General features: G+C 50.4%; 1 protein-coding gene across 3 annotated transcripts in view; it reads right to left on the minus strand.

The window, feature by feature from the left end:
• CEP162 (centrosomal protein 162) overlaps positions 1-21,537 on the minus strand; it is a 2,248,134-nt gene that overhangs the window by 1,398,740 nt on the left and 827,857 nt on the right. For all 3 annotated transcript variants that reach the window (XM_069606335.1, XM_069606333.1, XM_069606334.1), the window contains one exon: positions 7,767-7,848. In XM_069606335.1, coding sequence (XP_069462436.1) covers positions 7,767-7,848 — 82 coding nt within the window. The remainder of the gene's footprint in view (positions 1-7,766; positions 7,849-21,537) is intronic.

A 21,537-nucleotide genomic window follows, 5' to 3' on the forward strand; every position in this document is an offset into this window, starting at 1 on the left:
CTATCATGTAGGATAATGATTCTCTGTGATACAGCTTGTGATAGGAAAAACCAACAGAATAATCAATAGTGATTTACACGTATCACCACCATAAAAGAAAATAATAGACTGTGATCAAGGACTTGGGGACATCGATGTGATGTGGAAGAGGCTTATTTGTAACAAAAGTTTGATATTGATTTATTGAACTGTAGTTTTTTACAATAAAAAAAATGTGTTTAATAGGGGTTTCAGGGAGCATTGCAGTGGGAAATCTTAACTCGGGTGCTATCTACTCGAACATTAAAATTGCTCCTATTCATCTGTGCTTTGGATATGTTACAGTAGAAGGTCAACCAAGTGTATTCAATCATTTTACATTGTCATTATCACCCCATTGGTGATTACTGCCCAATATTAAAATTGTGTGATTTTCTTTGAATTTAAAATAAATATCGTATTACCACCCACCGGCCTGGTTCATCGCCCATTTTGACCTGGGGTATTTGTAAAAGGGGGTTTGAGACAGGTTGGGTGCCAGCTCAATTTGAATTCTAGGAAACAAATAAAAAGTGTTTTAATTGTGTGCTACATCCTAGGCTAAGGGCAAAAGTCCTGGTTTGGTGTGTGACGCCCGATTGGAATCCTTTACAGGAAGAAATAGTGCAGGCAATCAAGGCAATGAAGGGGGGTACGACTCCGGGGGATGATGGGTTCACAGTGACGTTTTTTAAGCTATACCGCTCCACCCTGGCCCCCACCTGGCCAAAGTCTTTAACACAGTCGTTGTAGGGGACCACCTCCCTGAGACAATGATGGGAGCCATTATTGTGGTGCTGCCAAAAGAAGGAAAGGACCCAACTGAGTTCTCCTCCTATCCCCCCAATCTCCCTTTTAAATACGGATGTCAAAATCCTGGCAAAGGTACTTGGTAAGAGACTTGAGGGGGTCATGCCCACCCTCGTGCACGGGGACCAGGTTGGCTTCATCTAGGGGCACCAGGGTTCAGACAACATACGCAAGACCATCAATCTCATGCACTTCGGCCAGGGGTCTGACCTCAACGCTAGCCTGCTGTCACTGGACTCTGAAAAAGTCTTTGACAGAGTGGATTGGAGGTACATGATGGCACTCCTACAAAAAATGGGGTTTGGAGACCACATGAGAAAATGGGTGGGGGCCTTATATAGGGCACCCACAGCAAAAGTCCACGTGAACGGGGAACTATCCGCCCCCTTTTTGTCTGACGAGAGGCACGAGACAGGGATGCCCCTTGTCCTGCTTAATATATGCCCTTACGATGGAGCCCCTTGCGATAGCGATAAGGACCCACCCCAGAATACAAGGCATTCAAAGAGGCCAGGTCGAATTTGAACTCTCCCTATTCGCTGATGATATCTTGGGAAACTTTGTAGATGTTGCAGAGACGCTCCCGATTCTGCTCTCCCTTATTGACACTTTTGGAGCCTTTTTAGGCTTGAAGGTTAATAAATCTAAGTCCTCGCTGTTGCCTCTCCGGGCAGTCGATCTGGTCCTAGACCCAGTGAACTCCTATCTGGGGGTTAAGGTTGTGAAAACAGTAATCCAATACCTGGGAGTGCAGATTCCCAGAAACCTCGCTACACTGACGTCAATCAATTTTGACCCACTCTTGTCCACCATTAAAACCGAGATGATCCGATGGGGCAAAATGATACTATAATGGTATGGACGTAGGACGGCAGTCAAAATTAACATCTTGCTAAGACTATTGTACCTGTTTACCGCCCTCCCCACAAAGGTCCCGGAGGTAACCTTTAAGGAACTCCGAACGGCAGTGCAGGACTTAATTAGGCAGGGCAGAACTCCAAGGACTAAGTGAACCACGCTTACCCTCCCCCAGGAGGTAGGGGGCTTCGGCCTCCCAGATTTCCTCCTATATCACAGAGCAGCACAGCCAGGGTGCTGCTGGAACACATGCGGAATGAAATGGGGACATTCTGGTCCTACCTTGAATACATGGACGCACACCCGGCCAAATTAAGAGACCTGCTATCGGCCCCCCACAAAGATATTCCGAGAAAGCGCCTCGATCAACAGACGTTGGGAGTGTTATGGTCCCTATGCAAGGGGCGAAGGAACACAGAAAATATAACGACTTGGCCTTCCACGATGATCTCCCTCTGGGGTTCAGTGATAAACCTGGGGAATAAGGGGTTCTGCAACTCACAAGAGTGGTCAGACAATGGGTTCGAAAAGGATGGGACAGTTGTTCAAAGAGGGTGAATTCCAACAGTACGAGGCAGTGGCTATAGTTCTGGGAGAGGGTAGAATTTCAATATTTGAATATCTGCAAGAACCTGCAGTGGCCACTGACCCCATTTGAGAAGGTGCTAGACTCGGCCATCTCGCGGAAGAGGATGGTGTCTAAGGTATAGAAGGCTATGAACGTCAGCGATAAAAAAGGCGTGCAAGGCATTCAACAAATCTGGAATGAGCTTGCGGGGGATGAATTGCTGGAAGAAGTGTGGGGCAAGGTATTCAGGATAGCATTCCACAGGAACCTCTTCACGGCTGACATGGAGCATAATTTCAAGGTACTCCAGAGATGGCATAGAGACCCCCTCAGATTATCTAGGATGTTTGCTGGGGCATCCCTAAAGTGCCAGAGAGGGTGTGGACAGATTGGCTCACAAGTGCATATGTGGTGGCACTGCCCGAAGGTACAGGCGTAATGAGCAGACCTGCAGGGCTGGATGGCAGAGGTCTCAGGGGAAATACTGCCACAGGAACCCCTGCTAATATTATTGGGGATCCCGCCAAGGGAGATGGAGGTGTACAGGTACCCCAGAATGTGGGAGACGATGCTGAGGGTGGGGAGGGCAGCATTGGTGCAGAAATGGAAGAGTGCGTCAACCCCGAGCAAGAAAGAATGGTTGCTTAAACTTAGCAATATGTTCCTCATGAATAAGCTGACAGCTATGGTAAACGATGAGATGGGGGTGTTTAGGATGGCCTTGGATGGGGTCCAAATATGTTGCCCGAAAGGGACCTGCTAAATGTAATTGAGACATGTAACAGTGGTCCCAGTGTTGAAAGTTCTATGATAAAAATGCTAATAAAAAACAAAGTTAAAAAAATAAAGTCTCAGACTGAACCAATGTTTCCATGCAAGTCTCTTGAATAATCCCAACATTCGGACAGAAGGCAAAGAGAGAAATAGGTCTGCCTGGGCAAATGTTGGCATGGCGACTCTGAGATATGTTCAATTATGGTTAGCTAGTAGATCTCAATCAAGTGAGAAAAAAGATACAGCCTCACCTTATCAAAAACCTTAAACCTGCAATGAACTTGAAGATATGTCTACAGCTGATGTGATTAATTCCAACAAGCTACTTTCCTAAATATCTCAAAACAGCACCATCAGCATCCTCCTTACACATAATTCAATGAAGACATGCACCACTTCCTAAATAAACATAGCAGATACTGGGAACTGGAACTAAGGAAAGATCTGACTAAGGAACATTAAACAAAGATAACCCCCTTCAATAATTAAAGCTAGTAAATGGTGTATTCCTAGCAAAAACTACCATATTGGCTTTATTGGAACCGGGAAAACAGGGCTAAACGGAGACTACTTGGAAACAGTACCGGCTGACACTGTAATTGCCCAGATGTAAATGTTAAACATGTGCTCATAAACTGGACTAAAGGGAAATGTTTCTGGAGTGGGATTAGCGAAGAACAACATTCCACCACTAATACGGTCTTCGACCAGAGTATAAAATAGGCTGTCTTTAATGGCACTAGGCCCATTAACCATCAGTGAAAAAAACCTGCCTACAAGATTCAAGGAATAGTCAAAGGCTCGTTACAAGTATGGTAGTGCAGGAATAAATTGGCGGAAATAGAATTACTGCCGCTTTTCCTGCTCCGCCATACTATGAGTATGGCCCTCAGGAGGGGGATTTACATCCAGCATTATGCTGGAGGATTTACCTCTGTAAATCCTCCCACTTTCTGCTGAAAATCGTCTAAATTGGTGAAATTACTACAGCAGTAATTCCGTCAAAAATGCCACATACAGGCCAAAGGACACTCAAAAAATGGGGATTAACTCTGCCACAGCCATTTGTAATCCAGCAGTATTCCTGCCGGACAAAGTGGCTGTAACAGTAATTCCACTGGGCAGTATTCCAGCGGATTTACTGACGAATACCGCCCTACTTGTAATGAGGGCCAAAGTGTTACAGGAAATATCAGGGAACTTTCATCATTTATGTGATTAGATGTGCATCCTCACCTACCAGTAATAACACCCATTGGTTATGATTCGGTCATTGATATTCATATTTCTTTCCCCTCCTCTTCATCCTCCCAATGTAAACTTCACACTCACGAACTTCAGGGAGGTCACCTCTCACATCCTCCCATTCGATCTTGCTATTATTCTTTATATTGAGTTTGGGAACTGGATAAATATACTGCTGTTACTATAACATACAATTTCATTGGTGATAGATGCATTGGTTTATACTGGTCTTGCCTACAACCTGGCTTGAAACTGTAGTTGCATTTGTACATTTCAATTAAACCTCGCTCTTAGATTTTGAAATCATGTGCAATACATTTTGTTTTTAAATAATTATTGAACACAAAAAAATAAATTAGTACGGGCCCCACCCAGCACAAGATCGCGCTCTACGCTGATGACGTGATGCTAACCATTACAGACACCTCCCAGTCCTTAAGAGCCGCCCTCGCAGAAATCCACAGATTCGGGAAGGTGTCCGGATTTGCCATCAATTTTGTGAAATTAACAGCGTTGGGGATAGGCTTAGATCAGAGACAAAAGGCATCCTTCAGCTCCCAGTGCGCGATCCCACTAAGTGACACATCCATCCCCTACCTCGGGGTTCGGATCCCCGCTAACCCTGGAGACATCTATCGGATAAACTTCCCGCCCCTGATGAAAACGCTGGAAAAAGACCTAGACGCCTGGCTCAAGCAGGAAATATCCCTAATAGGTCGTATCACGGCATGTAAGATGAATTTGTTGCCACGATTTCTATGCGCCTGCTCAGCTCTTCCCATCATAGTCCCTCGCCCCCAGCTGCAGCGACTTCAGAGGAAGATATTTGAATTCATATGGAGGGGAAAGAAAGCTCGCATCCCGCGGAGGACCGTGCTGTGTGCCCCGGACCAGGGAGGCTTGGGGGTCCCTGACCCCCAAAAATACCAAATGGCGGCGCAGATAGCTCACACCCGGGCTTGGACCATAGCGTCAGGGCGCCCCAAATGGATGGACATAGAACAATCCCGATTACCTCCCCCCCTGCTCTTTCTCTTGCACCTGCCGACTTCACTGCGGCGGTCGTGGCCAGCTATTTTGTCATCGACTAAGCAGACTTTGAAGGCATGGGATTGGGCCCGCAAATCCAGAGATATCCCGAGAGACCTGGGCCCCTCAGCTCCGGTCTTCCACAATCCGGCGTTCTCACCTGGATCTTCCCCCTCAAACTTTAAAAACTGGATCGCTGGAGGCCTCAGCTCCCTAAGCCAACTGTTCGAAGGAACCCAGCCGCTGACATTCGCCCAATGCAAAAGTGCGTTTAATCTCTCAGTCAGACAGGTTTTCATACTGCCAAATCAGGCACTGGTGCTCACATCCCCAGACGCGAGAGGCGGCCACCCGGGACCTGGACGCCTTGGAATTAACAGTGGCAGACCCTCCAGCCCGAGGGCAGATCTCGGCGCTGCATCGATTACTCCAGGTGAACCCATTGTCAAATAGAGCGACATATATGTCGCAGTGGGAGAAAGACCTAGAGCATCCAATCCAGGATCAAGACTGGACCGATATCTGGTCCCGCACGCACTCATCTTCTTTCTGCATCACCAACCGAGAATGCGCACATAAACTGCTCTTGAGATGTTATTTCCCACCGCTTCAACTACACCACCTCAATCAGTCGCTGGACCCACAGTGCTGGCGTCGCTGTGGTTCGCCAGGCTCTTATCTACACATGTGGTGGTCATGCCCGGTGGTGACGGTCTTTTGGGCCCAGTGTATAGCTATCATCGCAGACATAACCCAGATCTCGTTGCCATTAGAACCAGAACCACTCCTGCTGGGGACCCCGATTCCAGACATCTACCCAAAATCGGGCGCGCTCGCAGCCCTCATCACACAATTGCTCTTGGCTGCTAAAATCACAATAGCTCGGACATGGAAGTCTCCGGAAGGCCCCTTAACGGTGTTGTGGTGGTAGAAAATCTGGGACATCTTCATTGCTGAGAAAATCATGGCAGCAAATAGGGGCCGCCTCCACAGTTTCACAAACATTTGGTCGCCGGTGATAGACTATGACCTGCGCTTCCCGGCGCTGACATACAAACCGTGCCTAGTGACATATGCCCAGCGGGCGGCAGACAGGGAACAGACTCAATCGATAGAGGAGCAGGCCCCGGAAGAGGATAGCCAGAATCAGGATCTGATGACGTAAGCTCGGAGAGGAAGGAGGAAGATGAAGCGGTGTAGGGGAAGACAGGAGTGAATGAGTCAGGAATTGGACTTAATGGGCGAAGAGACAGTCCACAGAAGACTGCCGGAACTAAAGGGTGGGAGCGGGTGTCTGGGGATATACAACTGTATGTTAATGCTGTTACAAAGTGTTGAACTGATATGCTAAGTTGTTTTCCTGTGCGCTAACCAAAAATAAACAAGTTAAAAAAAAAAATTAGTACACCCACTATGACTAGTAGTAGTAGCATAAGTAAAAGTAGCAGTAAAAGGGGTAAGAGTTCAGGACTTCCAAAAAGTAAGCATTTGAAGATATCACAGTCTTCAGTTGTGTGAGAGATCTGTATATGTGGGGTTGGAAGAATTACCATGTAAGTAAACTTTTTTGGAGAAAAAAAAAAAGAAAATGCAATCTTTTAGGCTGTTAATAGGACAAGAATGTTGGAATTAAATGTACTCACCTGGGTCCGGAGAATTCACACCACAGGCACCAAATCGATCTCCCCAAAACCCACTGAAAACTATAAGCCCCAAATCCTAAGTGATTCCAATGGTTGCTTTTCACAGCTGAAATGTAGTGCCAAATTGACTGCCTGCTGCTTATATGCTTCATGTACATTTCTAAATGATCTGATGGACAAGATCAGACATTATCATTCATCTTGATCTGCATTTTCTTCATCTATTTAGCATGCATCATACCCAAAGGGGGTCTTCTCCAGGCTATTGAATACTTAATTTCCCTATTACCGTCTATTGAAAGTTCCAGAAATATATTCACCACCCAAAACCAATTTAAATTGTGCATCCTATTTTCTTTCATGGTGAATATTAAATGCAGTAGGGTTTCTCTTAGGTCCACTTGAATGGCAGTCATAAAAACATCTCATACTTCTTAACATTCACCAAAACCCATTTCGGAAAATGCTGAGCAAGGCAAATAGGACTTCGGTGCAATTTAATTTACAGTTTGTGCTACAAAAAACTGAAATAGAAAAAGAGCACAGGCATATATTTCAGTTGTGAGCAGTTAACGTAACTTGCAATTATTTGTAAATATTAAAGGTTAATTGTGAAAGCCTTGTATAGAAATTAGCAATCTGTTATGGAGTGTGATATGAGATTAGCAATGAAGGACACAGACACAAATTGTACTGTTGATATTCTGAAGATAATGCATGCAAATCAAAGCAAAAGACAGTAAACAATAGGACTATGCATGACAATGTCATATATGTACACAAAAACATTGAGGTAACTATTAGAAATACAAACTATGTACCTTGCAGGCTCCAGGTCAAAGCCTCGAGGAAAAGCTGGACCATCTCTAATAGGTTTCATCAATTCCTCTACAGTTGGTAAATCTAAGATATGAAATATAGATCATTATTAGCAACCCTATTTTACCATCATAAAATAACAATTAATGGCATAAAATAAATGGAATAGCCCACATGAAATATGCTTTATGCTAAAGTCATCATGCGTTGGAACAGGGAAAACATTGTGAGGAAACATTTGCAAAGAGTACTAAATTTGTCCTGTATCTGCCCATGGTTATTTCAGTGCATCGACCAATCAGATTTATTTAGATGATAACACACCATTAAATCACATACAACAGATATTGCAGTCATTTTTTTTTATAACTCTGTTTATTGAGTTTAAACAACATAACATAAAGGAATGAACATAAATGAGACATGAATCAGCGGCATACATATGAGAAAGGCAATAATAACAGCACACATGGGCCCACGGGGACGAGGCCGTAAGACAGAAATAGGCCAAGGCAGGCAAACAATGCTAACAGTGCTGCTGATGCACCCCCACCCGCAGGTCTCAGCTAGCGTCGAGCCATTTACCCCATATTTTTTCAAATTTGCGGGGACAACCCCGTGCGTTGTAGATCCGGCGCTCCGAGGCTGCGCACCTGTCCAACTCATTACTCCAACGGTTCAAGCACAGTGGGTCGGCTGATCCCCAATTGGCCGCAATAAGTCTTTTGCCTGCCCCCAGCGCAATTGTCAAAAACATTTTCTCGTATTTAGACAGGTCTACTTCATCCCGATGCCCAGGAGTACCATCTTGGGATCTGTAGGGATTGGTGTCGCCAGAGCAGCTGAGATTGTGTTAACACAGTGCACCCAGAAGGCCTGTATCACCTGGCAGTCCCATATCATATGGTAGAAGGTGGCGGGTTCATTTTTGCATCAAGCACATGTCCCGTCTTCTATTCCACCCCATCTGGCCATTACAGTGCATGAGTGGTGTGAGCGATGAAGGATCCTCAGCTGTATTAGTCTAAGCTTAGATTCTATACCAATTTCTCTGGGGGACATTAATGCCTCCACCCAATCTTCAGGTTCCAGGGGACCTACATCCCTTTCCCACTTTGCCTTGAGCCCATCGAGCTGCGCAGCCCCAAACGAGTTAAGGGCCTGATAGAGAGTGGAGGTGACCTTAGAAGAGATGGGTGCCAGGTCGAATTGTTCTCGCATGGTCTCAAAACTCAGGAGGCAACCCCCTTGTATCACCTGTGCTAGTGTGTGTATCCCTTTAGCTTGCCAGTGGCCAAAGGAGCCCATTTTCACTAGTTCCGGGAGGAGCGCATTGTGCCATATGGGTTGTGTCAGTGTTGGCTGTCCGTTCCAGCAGATTAGTTTATGTGCGTCCCGCCAGGCACGACGGATGTGTTGGGTCATTTTGGGCAGCGCCGGGAGTTGATCATGGGTGGCGTAGAGGATTTGCAGCGGTGTTAGCGGGGCCATGGTCTGGGTGTGTGGTAGTGTGGGGTCCACGTGCATCCAGTCATTCACTACTCCCATCTGTGTGGCCAGGTAATAGGTGCGTATGCAGGGTAAACCAATGCACCCATCCCACACCGATCTCTGGAGCGTATCAAGGGCAATCTTGGATTATTTCCCACCCCATAGCAGTGTGCGCAGGTTCTTGTCAATGAGTGCGAAGGTTTCGCGGGGAATGGGGAGTGGGGCATTCTGGAGAACGTACCGCAGTCTGGGGAGGGTCATCATTTTGAATAGCGCGGCTCGGCCCATTAGCGATAGGGGAAGTGATTGCCAATGGGGGGTGTCTCTGTTGAACCGCTCGATTACAGGTTGTAGATTAAGTCGTAGGAACCCATCGAGCGTCGGGTCAACCCGTATACCCAGGTATTTAAAATCCCTGATAGAGACATGGTATGGGCAGGTCTCCGGGATCGCAGACTCACCACCCTGAATCGGGACGAATATGGTCTTGGCATCATTAACCTTTAGGCCCGCAAAGTACTGATATTCCCTGAGAATGAGGGAGACAGCCGGGCACGAGATACTCGGGTTACTGAGGTATAGGAGCAGGTCATCCGCATAGAGCGAAAGGCGGTCTTCACCCCCACCCGGCCAAACGAAACCGGTCCAGGTGGTATTAACTCTAAGCTCAATCGCTAGTGGTTCGATGGCCAGGAGGAAGAGGAATAGGGAAAGTGGGCATCCCTGTCTCGTGCTCCGACCCAAGGGAAATGTTTTGGAGGACCTGCCCTTCACCCTCACTGTGGCCTCCGGGGATGCATATAGGAGTTTTACCCATGATATAAATGACTGCTGGAATTTCCTTTGCCCTGGACAGCGCCAATTGGACTCTTCGTAAGTTAATTCTAGTTGATTTATTAGGCATGAAACCACATTGGTCTGGGTGGACGAGGGTCTCAATCACCTGCAGTAGTCGGTTAGCTAGTGTTCTGGCGAGGACCTTTGCTTCGCCATTAATCAGGGATATCGGACGATAGGAGGCGCATTCCTCTAGGGGTTTCCCGGGATTGTGTATGACAACTATGCATGCCTTCCTGAGGTCTGGGGGGAGAGCTCCCAGTTCTCTGCTGCGTAGGAACATGCGGTGCATGTGGGTAGGTAACATGCCTCCGAGGTATTTCCATGTCTCTGTCGGGAACCTATTATTGGGGCCCGGGGTTTTCCCGGGTTGGAGTTGTGCTAGCGCTTCTTGCACCTCGGTGTCGGTGATATCAGCATTCAAGATATCTGATTGGTGCTGTGGAAGTATCGGGAGCTCGATTTGGTCGAGGTAGCGTGAGGGTTCAATTGGTGGGTTCCCAATGGGTGGGGTATAGAGGTTTTTGTAGTAGGTTGCGAATGCCTCGACAATATCAGAGTCTTCTGTCAACAGTGTTCCATCTGGAGATCTGATTGCCCTTAAGTGTCTTTTGTTTAGTTCGCGTCTCTCCAACCAGGCCAAAGTCTTGTTAGCCTTGTCGACCCGTTCGTATATTTGGCTCCGGACTAATTGGTGGGCGATTCGTGCATTGTCTAGAGATAAGTTGCTGAGGGCGTCTTGCGCCGTGAGCATTGCCTCCTTTGCTTCTTGGGTGTTGTGTATTAGGATTTGTCGTTCACACTCCAAGACGTGTGCCTCTGCTTCTCTGACCTTCTGGACCTGGCGTTCTTGGTAGGCGGAAACCGCGGAGATAGCCTGCCCTCGGAGGACTGTTTTGTACGCCTCCCAGATCGAAATCGGGCAGTCCACGGAGTCTTCATTGAGTTCGAAATGTTCCGTTGTCTTCCTTTCCAGCTCCTCAGCAATTTCGGGAAGACGGAGATGGTATGCGTTGAGGCGCCAGTTACGATCCGGGCGGCGGCAGGAGTTTTTAACCGTTAGAAGGAGAGGGGAGTGGTCCGAAATTCCGCTCGCAAGGAATTCAGCGTTGAGAAGCCTATGGGTCATATTGCGTGGGATGAAGGCGTAATGAATCATGGAGAACGATTTGTGGACACCCGAATAGAAGGAGAACCTTGCCTCGCACCATGGAGTGAGCGCCATGTGTCCGACAATCCCATGACCTCGGCTTACGCGGCGAGCGGTGTGGAGGTGGGGCGAGTTCCAGATCTCCTATGGGTTCTATCGACTGCAATATTCCTGACCTCATTAAAGTCCCCTCCAAGCACCCACATATCAGCCTCTTCTTCCAGGAGCAAGCTCTGTAGTTCCGAGAGTAGTTCTTTCGTCAGCGTGGGGGGGGCATAGATCACTGCCAGGCCCCACTTCTCGCCCCAGATGTCTGCCAGCAACAGTACATAGCGACCCCGGGGGTCCGCTCTGACCTTCCTAACCTGGAGAGGGACTCTCTTGTGAACGAGTATCATCGAGCCCCTAGCACCTTTCGTGAATCCGGCAAGGTAAACATTCGAGTAGTTGGATCTTTTGAAAAAGTTGGTGTTTGTGCCTATCAAGTGTGTTTCATTTAAGAGGGCAATGTCTGGCGAGTGTCGGTTTAGGTACTGGAGCACCAGTCTCTGTTTTATGCTGGAGCGAGGCCGTTGACGTTCCATGACATTATTGTCACCTTGCTGGAGTTCATCCTGTCTGCGTGAGTCCTCTTGTTGGGATGTCTGGGAGGATTAGTGGCAGTTGCGCCATTCTTGGCAGCATATGTCGGTTTCTTCTCAGAGGAGACATCCAGGGGTTGCCTCGCATTGAAGTGCTTGACGACTGGCTGACAGCTGCGTCCGCGGTCCTGGCCAAAAACAGTGTCCGTTTACAATGCCTGTACTCGTCGGTTTCCGGCCCTCTTGTCTCGTGATTCTGTTTCCTTGAGTCCCCAAAACTCCCCCCAACCCATACTTCCCCCCCAACTGGGAGCACCTGTCGCCCAAACATTGAACTTATAACTTGGTGAACAAACTTATAACTTGGTGAACTTCTTCGGGATAACCCTGACTGTGATCGTGCCCGCGCCGCATCAGGGCGGCGGCCGCTAGTTGAGCGCTCCCATGTTATTACGTTGCAGATTAGTCCCCCCGTTGCGTGGTCCTTACCCCTTTTCGGTGAGGGTCCCTGTCACGTCGTTATCTGCATTGCTCGGGGATTGAGGGGGCGAGGGTCGATCGGACCGGGGCCTCTGTGTGGGCGTTCCCGGTGGCGTGCGCCTCGCTCTGGACTCTGTGAGAACTTGGGTTTCCAGCCAGTCCCATGCATCTTTGGGTGTGTAGAACAGATGAGTGATGCCCTCATAGTGGGCTTTAAGCGATGCCGGGAAGAATAAAGCATATTTGATAGAGAGCGAGTGAAGTTTCTTCTTGACCGAGTCAAAAGATTGGTGGGCCTTCTGGACTTCCTTAGTGTAGTCGGGGTAGAACCCGATCCTGTAGCCGTTATATGTTATCGGGCCGGAGGCCCTTGCCATTTGTAGGATCGCATTTCGGTCCCGGTAATTCAGCAGGCGTGCGATTATTGTTCTGGGCGGGGCGCCCAGAGTTGGTGGGCTGGTGGGGACTCTATGCGCCCTTTCCATGGAGAAGAATTTGGACAGTTTTTTGGGGGCAAAGATATGAGCCAGCCAGTCCTCAAGAAAGAGTTCAGCGCTGGGGCCTTCCTCCCTCTCCAGTATTCCAAGGATCCTGAGGTTATTGTGCCGCGCCCTCCCCTCACTGTCCTCCGCACGGTATTCCAGTTGGGCTACTTTCCGAGTTATCACGGTAAGTTGCTGCTCTAAACGGTGCATTGTGTCTTCTGTGTTTGAAATTCTCTGTTCCGCCTCACCTACCCTGGCTGATAGATTGCGGAGGTCTTGGCGAATAAGGAACACCTCTGTGATAGGCCTCCCATTTTGAGTTCCAGTGATGTTCTCGAGTCCCCAATAGCTTTCATGAGGTCTGTCAGAGAGATTGGGGGGTCATGGGGCTCTTCGCTGGCACCTTCCTCTTCTGGAGTCTGAGTCCCCTGGCCGGGGGGGGGGGCCCTGTTGTGTAGAAGTCCATTTTACTTTGAAGAGTTTGCCTTTTAGCTTTTTCTTTCCCCATGTCGCAGGTGGCGTGTCTGGTCTGGCAGCAGGCCCAAGTATTCCACGTTATCGGGCAAGTAGGATGGATGAGGAGGCCTGGAGGGGCCCTGCGTGGGCCAGATTGTTACGTCGCGGCAATACGGGGCGCCCACGATGTGTCGACGCGAGGGTGGCGTCAAAGACAGTGAAGCGTGTTCCTCCGGAGTGTGGCCCCCTCCTTCAGGGCTGCTGGGCGCTTTGGGGTAGTGCCGTATGAGTAGGGGAGAGCTTGCCCCCGCAGTAGTGGTGCCCTGTAGGAGCTGTTCTGCGGGTGTCCCCCACCGCAGTCCAAGTGTGCTGAGGCCTTGCTTAGGGAGGGGGGGGGAGAAAACAGTCTTTCAAGGAAGTGCGTGATCGTGCCGCTGTATTGTGCCGTAGCGTAGCACTAGCAAGTACCTATCTCCGCCCCGTGCAGTTCCGTTCATGGGCTTCACAGGCCCTGTCGCCGGTCCAGGTGTAGGGGGGGGAGAAACAGGGCAAACTCCCAGCCCCACACACACTCCTACCTCGCCGTAGCTGGGTCTGTTGCCCTTGTGTTGTCCACCAGCAGGGGAGCGCGGCACTCAATCTTCCTAGTCGTGCCGCGACTCGACCCTGGGCGATGCAGTCTCGCTGATGGGGGTTCTGTGCGTGGGGAACGGTGGAGCGTTTCCCTCGTGGTCCTCTGGAAGTTCAGGGAGGAGTGAGGGGGCTCTTCGAGTGCGTTGCACCGCCAGGGGCGAGGGGGATGCGGTGTATCGACGGCAGCAGCCGTTCTGATCCCGGCGCCCTGCGGTGTCTCCAGGATCAGGCAGGAGAGAGGGACCACAGTTGTGACTCCGACGGTGCCGGTGGAGCGCCCCGGGGGGGTTTCCCTCCTGTCGGTCTGCCGGCGTTTCTCCGGCGCGTGCCTTTGCCCGGGCTCTTCAGTGTCGGAGTGTCTCGGAGGTGGAGCGGTGGGCGGTCAATTCCGCTCATGCTGGACTGGCCGCGGATCACCCGCCAGCGGTCTTCAGGCTAATACTGGAGTCCCCCGGTCTGATTCGTCCCCAAAATGCAGCGACGGCTGCACAAATGTGTCCTTCGCTCCTCGTGAGCAGATGGGGTAATTTCATGTCGCAAAAAGGGATTATATTTTAGGATAAATGCAGCGGCCGCCGGGAGATGAGATGTTTAGGTCCGCATGCGTCGCGCGCGCATGCACAGTCCTCATTGCAGTCATTCTTAATCAATGGCACAGATCACAGCGCTGAATAAAAACAAATCTGATTACAAAAAATAGTTGTGAAAACAATTTCAATATTATTTAGGCAACAACAGTTTTAAAATCAAAGCAGAATAATCCATCCCGAAGACCTTTAATTATCAGTGGCATACTATTACAATTTGTATTTGGCCTATTTATATACCACACATATCAATGTGTCTGCTTTTATCTAGCTCTTATTCTCACTCTCGAGATGGTCTTCATAAATTGTGAGATTGCCCAAAGCAATGCTTCACATTGTGTTTCAAAACAGAACATAAGGAGAAGATAAGACTTGTTGCTCTGATATTGTTTCTGAACACTGGAAAAACATATTTTTTCTCAATGGTGTAGGAAATGGACAAAAGAAGATGATGATTCAGGTCTTCCAGGTCGTTTGACACAATTTGCATTTGTCTGAGTACTCAATTTTCCAGAAATCTTCATTGTCGGTCCCCCAGATCAACTAGCCAAACTGGTCCCAGCATACCACTCCTTTATCATCGACGCCTGCACCATCCCTGTATCCTCTCTAGTGTCAAAACATTTGGTGTCTACTTAGACTCAAGCCTCAGCATGACCGGGCACGTCAATGCCATCGCATCTTCAGCCACCAACACCACCAAACTCCTGAATGTCACCAAACACCTTCTCTCCTCACACGATCGCCTGACCATAGCAAGAGCCACTCTTGGCTCCCACCTTGACTATTGCAACTCATTCTTAGCCGGTACCACTGAACAGAATCTTCCCAAGCTACAAACTATCCAGAACAATGCCAATCGGGCGGCTATGGACCTTTCTAAATGTGACCACATAGCAGCACTCAGAAGAGCTGCCCACTGGCTTCCAGTTAAAGAACACAAACTTTAAAATCTTTTCGATGATTCCAAGATGGCCGCCGACACCAGATAGACGTGTGTCGACGGCGCTCCTGTCCCTTCAACTTATTTTGGCGGTTCCACCACCCCCTACGCGGTGAAGAGCGGAGAGCCTGGGCGGTCTGGACACCCCCGCGCTTGGGGGCAGCCGTGGATAGCACAGCAGAGTTCGTCAACCCAGCATACACTCGAATCCCGCGGGCCTGAGGGCCCCTGCGTACAAAGGTGGGAAGGGAACGGAGTCCCCGCTCCCCCCAGGCAGTGGAAGAAGCAGAGCAGTACTGGGGGGGCGGTCGGAGCCCCCGCTGTATTGGGCGCCTCCTCGCCGACGGGCGAGGTGATCGGCGCGTCTCCGCGGCCCCCGGTGGCTGCGGTAGTCAGATCCGGCCGCAAGGAGGAGGGAAATCGGCAGCCCTAGGGAGCTGCGCTGCGGGCAGACGAATCACGGCGACGCCCATCGGCGGGGCCTCAGGCGAACGCCGACACCGGACCAGGCCGGGAGCAGCCCCCCAGAATCCTCTCCGAGGCAGTGGAGCGGCCTGAACTGACGGCGGCTGGAGGCGTGGGGGCGAGAGCCCAGGCTCGGCAGCCGCAAGGCAGCGGCACCAAAAGGCAGTAAGCGGCGGGGGGTGCGGGACCCGGTTCACATTGGCCCCTCAGGTCAGGTGCAGCTGCGGAGGGGAGGCCCCTACTCTGGGCACGGAGGGCCCCCCACCCACGGCATTGATAGGGGGTGTCCGGGACTGAAGATCGCTCCCCCAGGGGCAACAGGGAGCTGGGGCGGCCGGGACTAACATCTGCCCCCCACCTCATTGTGGCCCTGGCCACACGCTGAGACACCTGGATGCCCGGGTCTGACACCTGCTCCTCCCCCAGCATAATACGAAGCGCGCCCACGTGCCGAGAAACTGTAGTGATCAAGGCTGAGACTTGCTCCCCCTGGCATAAGGTTGGCCTAGCCTGGCCGGCAGCGGATTCAGGAGAAGGGGCAGACGGGGCCCTGGTCCCGCAACTATGGCAGCCAAAAACAAAAACAAGGGGAACAAAGGTGGACAACCCCAAGGGGAGGCCCCCGGCCACATTATAACTCTGTGGGCAAGCAAAGATGCAGCTGAAGGCCGAGGGACCACACAGGGGGGAACCGTGGAGCAGGAGCATACGGAGACCTCGGAAGCGTCTGGATCAATCTCGCGGCAGGACTTGCGCGGGGAGCTGCTCTCACTTCAAGCGTCATTGGGGAAGACATTTCAAGAACAATTTCAGCTGATCCGCTCGGACATTAATCAAGCAATGGCGGAAATCAAACAAGAAGTGACTCAGCTGGGGGAGAGAACTGACATAGTGGAAAAAGGCCTGCAAAAAGTAGGCAGGGAAGCCACAGAGAACAGCGAAGCGATCGAGAGGCTCGACATAGCAACGCGGAACTTGGAAATTAGAATGGAAGACATGGAAAACAGGTCCCGAAGGATCAACATCAGGCTGAAATTTCTGCCAGAGACGGTACAAGATAGGGACCTGAAGGAGACGGTTCAAGAGATATATGCAGAGCTGCTGCGGGAGCCCTCGCCTGATCGGATCGAGCTGGACAGGGTCCACAGGGTGGGATTCCTCAACAAGAACCCTAAGTCCAGGCCGCGGGATGTATTAGCCGCATTTACAAGATATGCTCAAAAAGAAGCAGTTCTCAGGGCCGCCAGACAAAAAGAGCCGATCACCTTCAACAACCAACGCATTGAATTGTACCAAGACCTGGCTAGCAGCACTCTGCTTAAAAGACGACAATGGGGACCACTCACCGCGAAACTAAAGGAAAAGGGGATCAGGTATAAATGGACCTTCCCCTTCGGCCTCGTCTTCGAATGGGCCGGCTCCCAGAGGAGGATAACCACGATGCAGGAGGGGGCGGACATACTCCAATTTGACCTAGATCGGGACTTGCACGAGGGCCGGAGGGCCCGAATGGCTTGCATGAGGCAGGCGGCGGAGCACGACCCAGGCCATGGGAATGGTCGATGGCAGGCGAGGGGAAAAGGAGGAGACCCGCACGGCAAGGCCCCCCGGGGGGCAATGGAGCCAGCAGAGGAGGAGAGTCTCAGGGACAAGGAGGACTGACTTGATGTTTGATCAATCTTAGGGGGTGGTGGACAATAAAAAGGCTGTTATGGAACACGAGGAGGAGAGAAGGAGCTGCAAGCAAACATCATGGGATCTCTAAGAGCAAGGGAGCCTAGAGAGGTAGGGAGTGAGGCGGGAAGACCTAGCGTTAAGGTCATCAGGGGTTGGGAGGGTGGCGGGGGGAAGGGGGTTAGGAGGGGGGGGGGTTCTTCTCAGGTGCTGTCCAAGGGGCGAGGTAAAAGTGGTTCACGTTCCAGAGGAACTAGAGGGGTGCAAACAGGGGGAGCAGAGGATTGGACAAAGGGTCATGATAGGCGAGAGTGCCAGTTTAGTCACAATTCAAATGGGTAACACATAACGTCAGGGGCCTCAACACCCCGCTGAAAAGAAAAAAGTTGGAGCAATTCACGAAGCGGGGTAAACCAGACTTTCTGGGGCTGCAAGAAACGCATCTACTCCGTAAGGATCAGTGCCGCCTGAGGCTGAGAGGGTTCGACCAGGTATTTCAGGCGTCCGGGCCCACGAAAGTGGGGGGGGGGTGGCGCTGGCCATCAGAGGCACTGTGAATTTCCGCATGGAGGACACCCTAAAAGATAAAGAGGGTAGGTTTGTACTTGTGAAAGGCAAAATCGCGGAGGAGTTTTTCACAATAGGGGTTATTTACGTGCCTAACACGGGGCAAGACCCCTTCCTCCGCGACCTTATGGGAAGAATAGGCGACTGGGCAAGGGGCCAGATAGTTATAATGGGTGACCTTAACATTGCATGGGACAAAGCTAAGGATAGATCAGGAGCACCTAGGAATCGGGGTGGAGGGGCGGTGGCCTCAGCTGAACTAAGGGATAAAGTGGCCTAACACGGGGCAAGACCCCTTCCTCCGCGACCTTATGGGGAGAATAGGCGACTGGGCAAGGGGCCAGATAGTTATAATGGGTGACCTTAACATTGCATGGGACAAAGCTAAGGATAGATCAGGAGCACCTAGGAATCGGGGTGGAGGGGCGGTGGCCTCGGCTGAACTAAGGGATAAAGTGGCAAACATGGGTATGAGGGATGTCTGGAGGGAACTGCAGACGGCTACACCTTTCTTTCCGAAGTCCACAGGACACAATCTAGAATTGACTATATCTGGGTCTCGGCCAACCTGGTGGGTAGAGTTAAGGAGGTGGAGGTGGGGCCCATGGGAATAGCTAATCACAAAATATTGTCAATGCAGCTGGAACTGGGAGTGAGGAGAGGGGGATTATGGGGCTGGAAATACCCGGAACATTTGCTGAGAGATCCTTTGGTAAGGAGGAGATAGAGGGCAAGATGAGAGAGTTCTTTAATAGCAACAAGAGAGGGGACACGGGAGAGGATATAAGATGGGATGCATTTAAGGCTACGATGAGGGGAGAAATCATAGCAGCCAAAGCACAAAGACAGAAACAGCTCCAGGCTGTTACTCACCGAAATGGAGAGTACGTAAACAGGCCGGACCTCTATTGCTGGGGAGTTGCTTGAAGGAGCTAGGGTTGGAGCCTCCTACCCAAGCCTCCTCTCTGTGAGGGAATGAGCTCTTTAAACCGATATGACCACTTGCTGAACTGTACAGACAAGGGGACCGATCGATCAAAAAAGCGGGGAGAACAGACCGTCTCAAACCCAGGCTGTAAAGGAAAGAATAACAAGTTAATAATCTGCCAACAATGAAACTGGTTTATTCCCAAGACTCTTCCCCTTTAGTAGTACCTGGTTTAATCTCCCCTTAAGCCAAAGGAACTGGAGTAACCTATGAAGTAGAGAGGTCTTAGTATATGGCTAACGTATAATTCTGCAGTATGGAAAAACCAAGAAAACTATACATTACCCCTGATGGAAATAGGATTGAAGTAAGAGTCCTGGGAAACAACGAAAGTATAAAATAAAAAATAGGGAGGTTAGTAAGGTAGCTATCCCCGAACGGAACGAGGGTCGCACTGGTTTCGGGATGGTGCACCGCAGCAAAGCGTTCAAAAGATGCACTTAGGAATGAAGTCGAATTCCACAGAAAATGGAGCTCCAATTAGAGATTTTCTTACCGGAGTAGTTCCTGTCTCAGAGTCCAGGAAGCAGGCAGGGGTCTGGTACACAGGCGGTCACAAAACACAGCAGAATCAGTGTCCAAGAGTTCCGAAAGCAGGCAAGGGGTCTGGTGCACGGGCGGTCACGAAACACAGCAGAATCAGTGTCCAAGAGTTCCGAAAGCAGGCAAGGGGTCTGGTACACGGGTGGTCAGAAAACAGTTCAATCGGGGATTCAGAATAAGGAGTCCGTGTGCAGGCAGGGTCGGTACACGGGAAAACAAGGACTTCACAATTCAAGATACCGGGGGAGCACTTCGGAAAGTATGCCGGTTGTAACTTTAAACAGAAGCAGCGTTCTGTATGCCGCTGTGGAATAAATAACAACAAGAGGCGTAATGTTTGAAAATGAGGCTCCCCTCTCAACGCCGAGAACTACAACGTAACGGGTTTTCTGGATACTGTAGTTCGTGTAGAAATTTGCCATGGCAGCTGCCAGCGCGATAAGAAGGGCGCATGCCGGCGCCGTAACCCTTTATGAAGGGCGATCACTTTCCTGTCCCTTATTTTGGTTTTAACCGGAATTCCCCAATTGTTCTTGCTCATACGAGAGCAACGAGGCAGAACCCGGGAAACGCGTCGCGGCCGAGGGCGAGGTGTAACACAGGCACTGGAGTCCCGGCTGGAGGCAGAGGTCGAGGAGGCGAGGGGCAACGAATCCCAGTAGGTCCAATCAGAGGGACTATAGAAGGGTGGTGGGACAGCTAGGGGTCCTCCGTACTAAAAAAGCAGAGGGGGCCCCACTTTTTGTGCAGCAAAAATTCTATGCTAAGCGGAACAAGGCCAATGTACTGCTGGCCCGCCTCCTTCGGGGAGCTGCCTCAAGGAATACAATCACGGCGCTAAACTCAGATATGGGGGACAGGGTCACTCTAACAGAAGACGTGCGAGAAGCCGGGGCTGAATTTTACGAGACCTTATATACGTCGCAGCACCCCTGCGACCAGGCCCAGGAAAAATTCTTGCAAGACGTTAACTTGTGCAAACCAGAGGGGGAGGCCCAGTCCAGTCTTCAGCAAGACATAACGGAGGAGGAAGTGAGGGGGGGTCATCCGGAAGCTACCCGCAGGGAAAGCCCCGGGCCCTGATGGGTACTCAGCGTCTTTCTACAAGACCTTTGCGGGGGTGTTGGTACCACAGCTGACCTACCTCTTCAACTCCTTTAAAGGTAGCGGGCATATCACCCCATCTATGAAAGAAGCCAAGATTTCTCTGATTCTGAAGGCGGGCAAGGACCCTCTTGAGAGATCCTCCTACAGGCCAATAGCACTTATTAATGTGGACGCAAAAATATACACTAAAATTCTAGCGAACAGGCTTGAGGGGCTCCTCTTGGACCTGATCCACCAGGATCAGGCGGGATTTGTGAAGGGGGGGCAGACTGCGGATAATATCAGAAGGGTGGCCCATCTAGTGGAAAAAGCAGAAAAGACTGGTACCCCTGCAGCGCTGCTTTCCCTAGACGCGGAAAAAGCATTCGACCGGGTGGAGTGGTCCTTCCTCTTCAAGGTCATGGAAAAAATGGGGCTGGGAGGCGCTTATCTTCAGATGGTTAAGGCGAACTATGAGGGGCCTCGGGCGAGGGTGGTAGTCAACGGAACCCTATCTAGAGCGTTCCAACTCCAACGGGGTACAAAGCAGGGTTGTCCCTTATCGCCCTTGCTCTATGCGATCCATTTAGAACCCCTCCTTACAGGCAATTCGGGAATCGGAAGGGATTCAGGGGATACCGTTTGGGGGGAGACAGCACAAGGTGGCGGCCTTCGCAGACGATATGCTACTCGCCCTGACCAACCCCATAGAATCGAGTAAGCAATGCAGGCTATTATTAGAGGACTTTGGCAAAGCATCCGGTCTGCGCATTAACATGCACAAGTCCGAATTAATGGACCCGACGC

Source organism: Ambystoma mexicanum, chromosome 4p (genome assembly GCF_040938575.1).
Source record: "Ambystoma mexicanum isolate Mex_15411 chromosome 4p, UKY_AmexF1_1, whole genome shotgun sequence".
In the NCBI taxonomy this organism is placed as follows: domain Eukaryota; kingdom Metazoa; phylum Chordata; class Amphibia; order Caudata; family Ambystomatidae; genus Ambystoma; species Ambystoma mexicanum.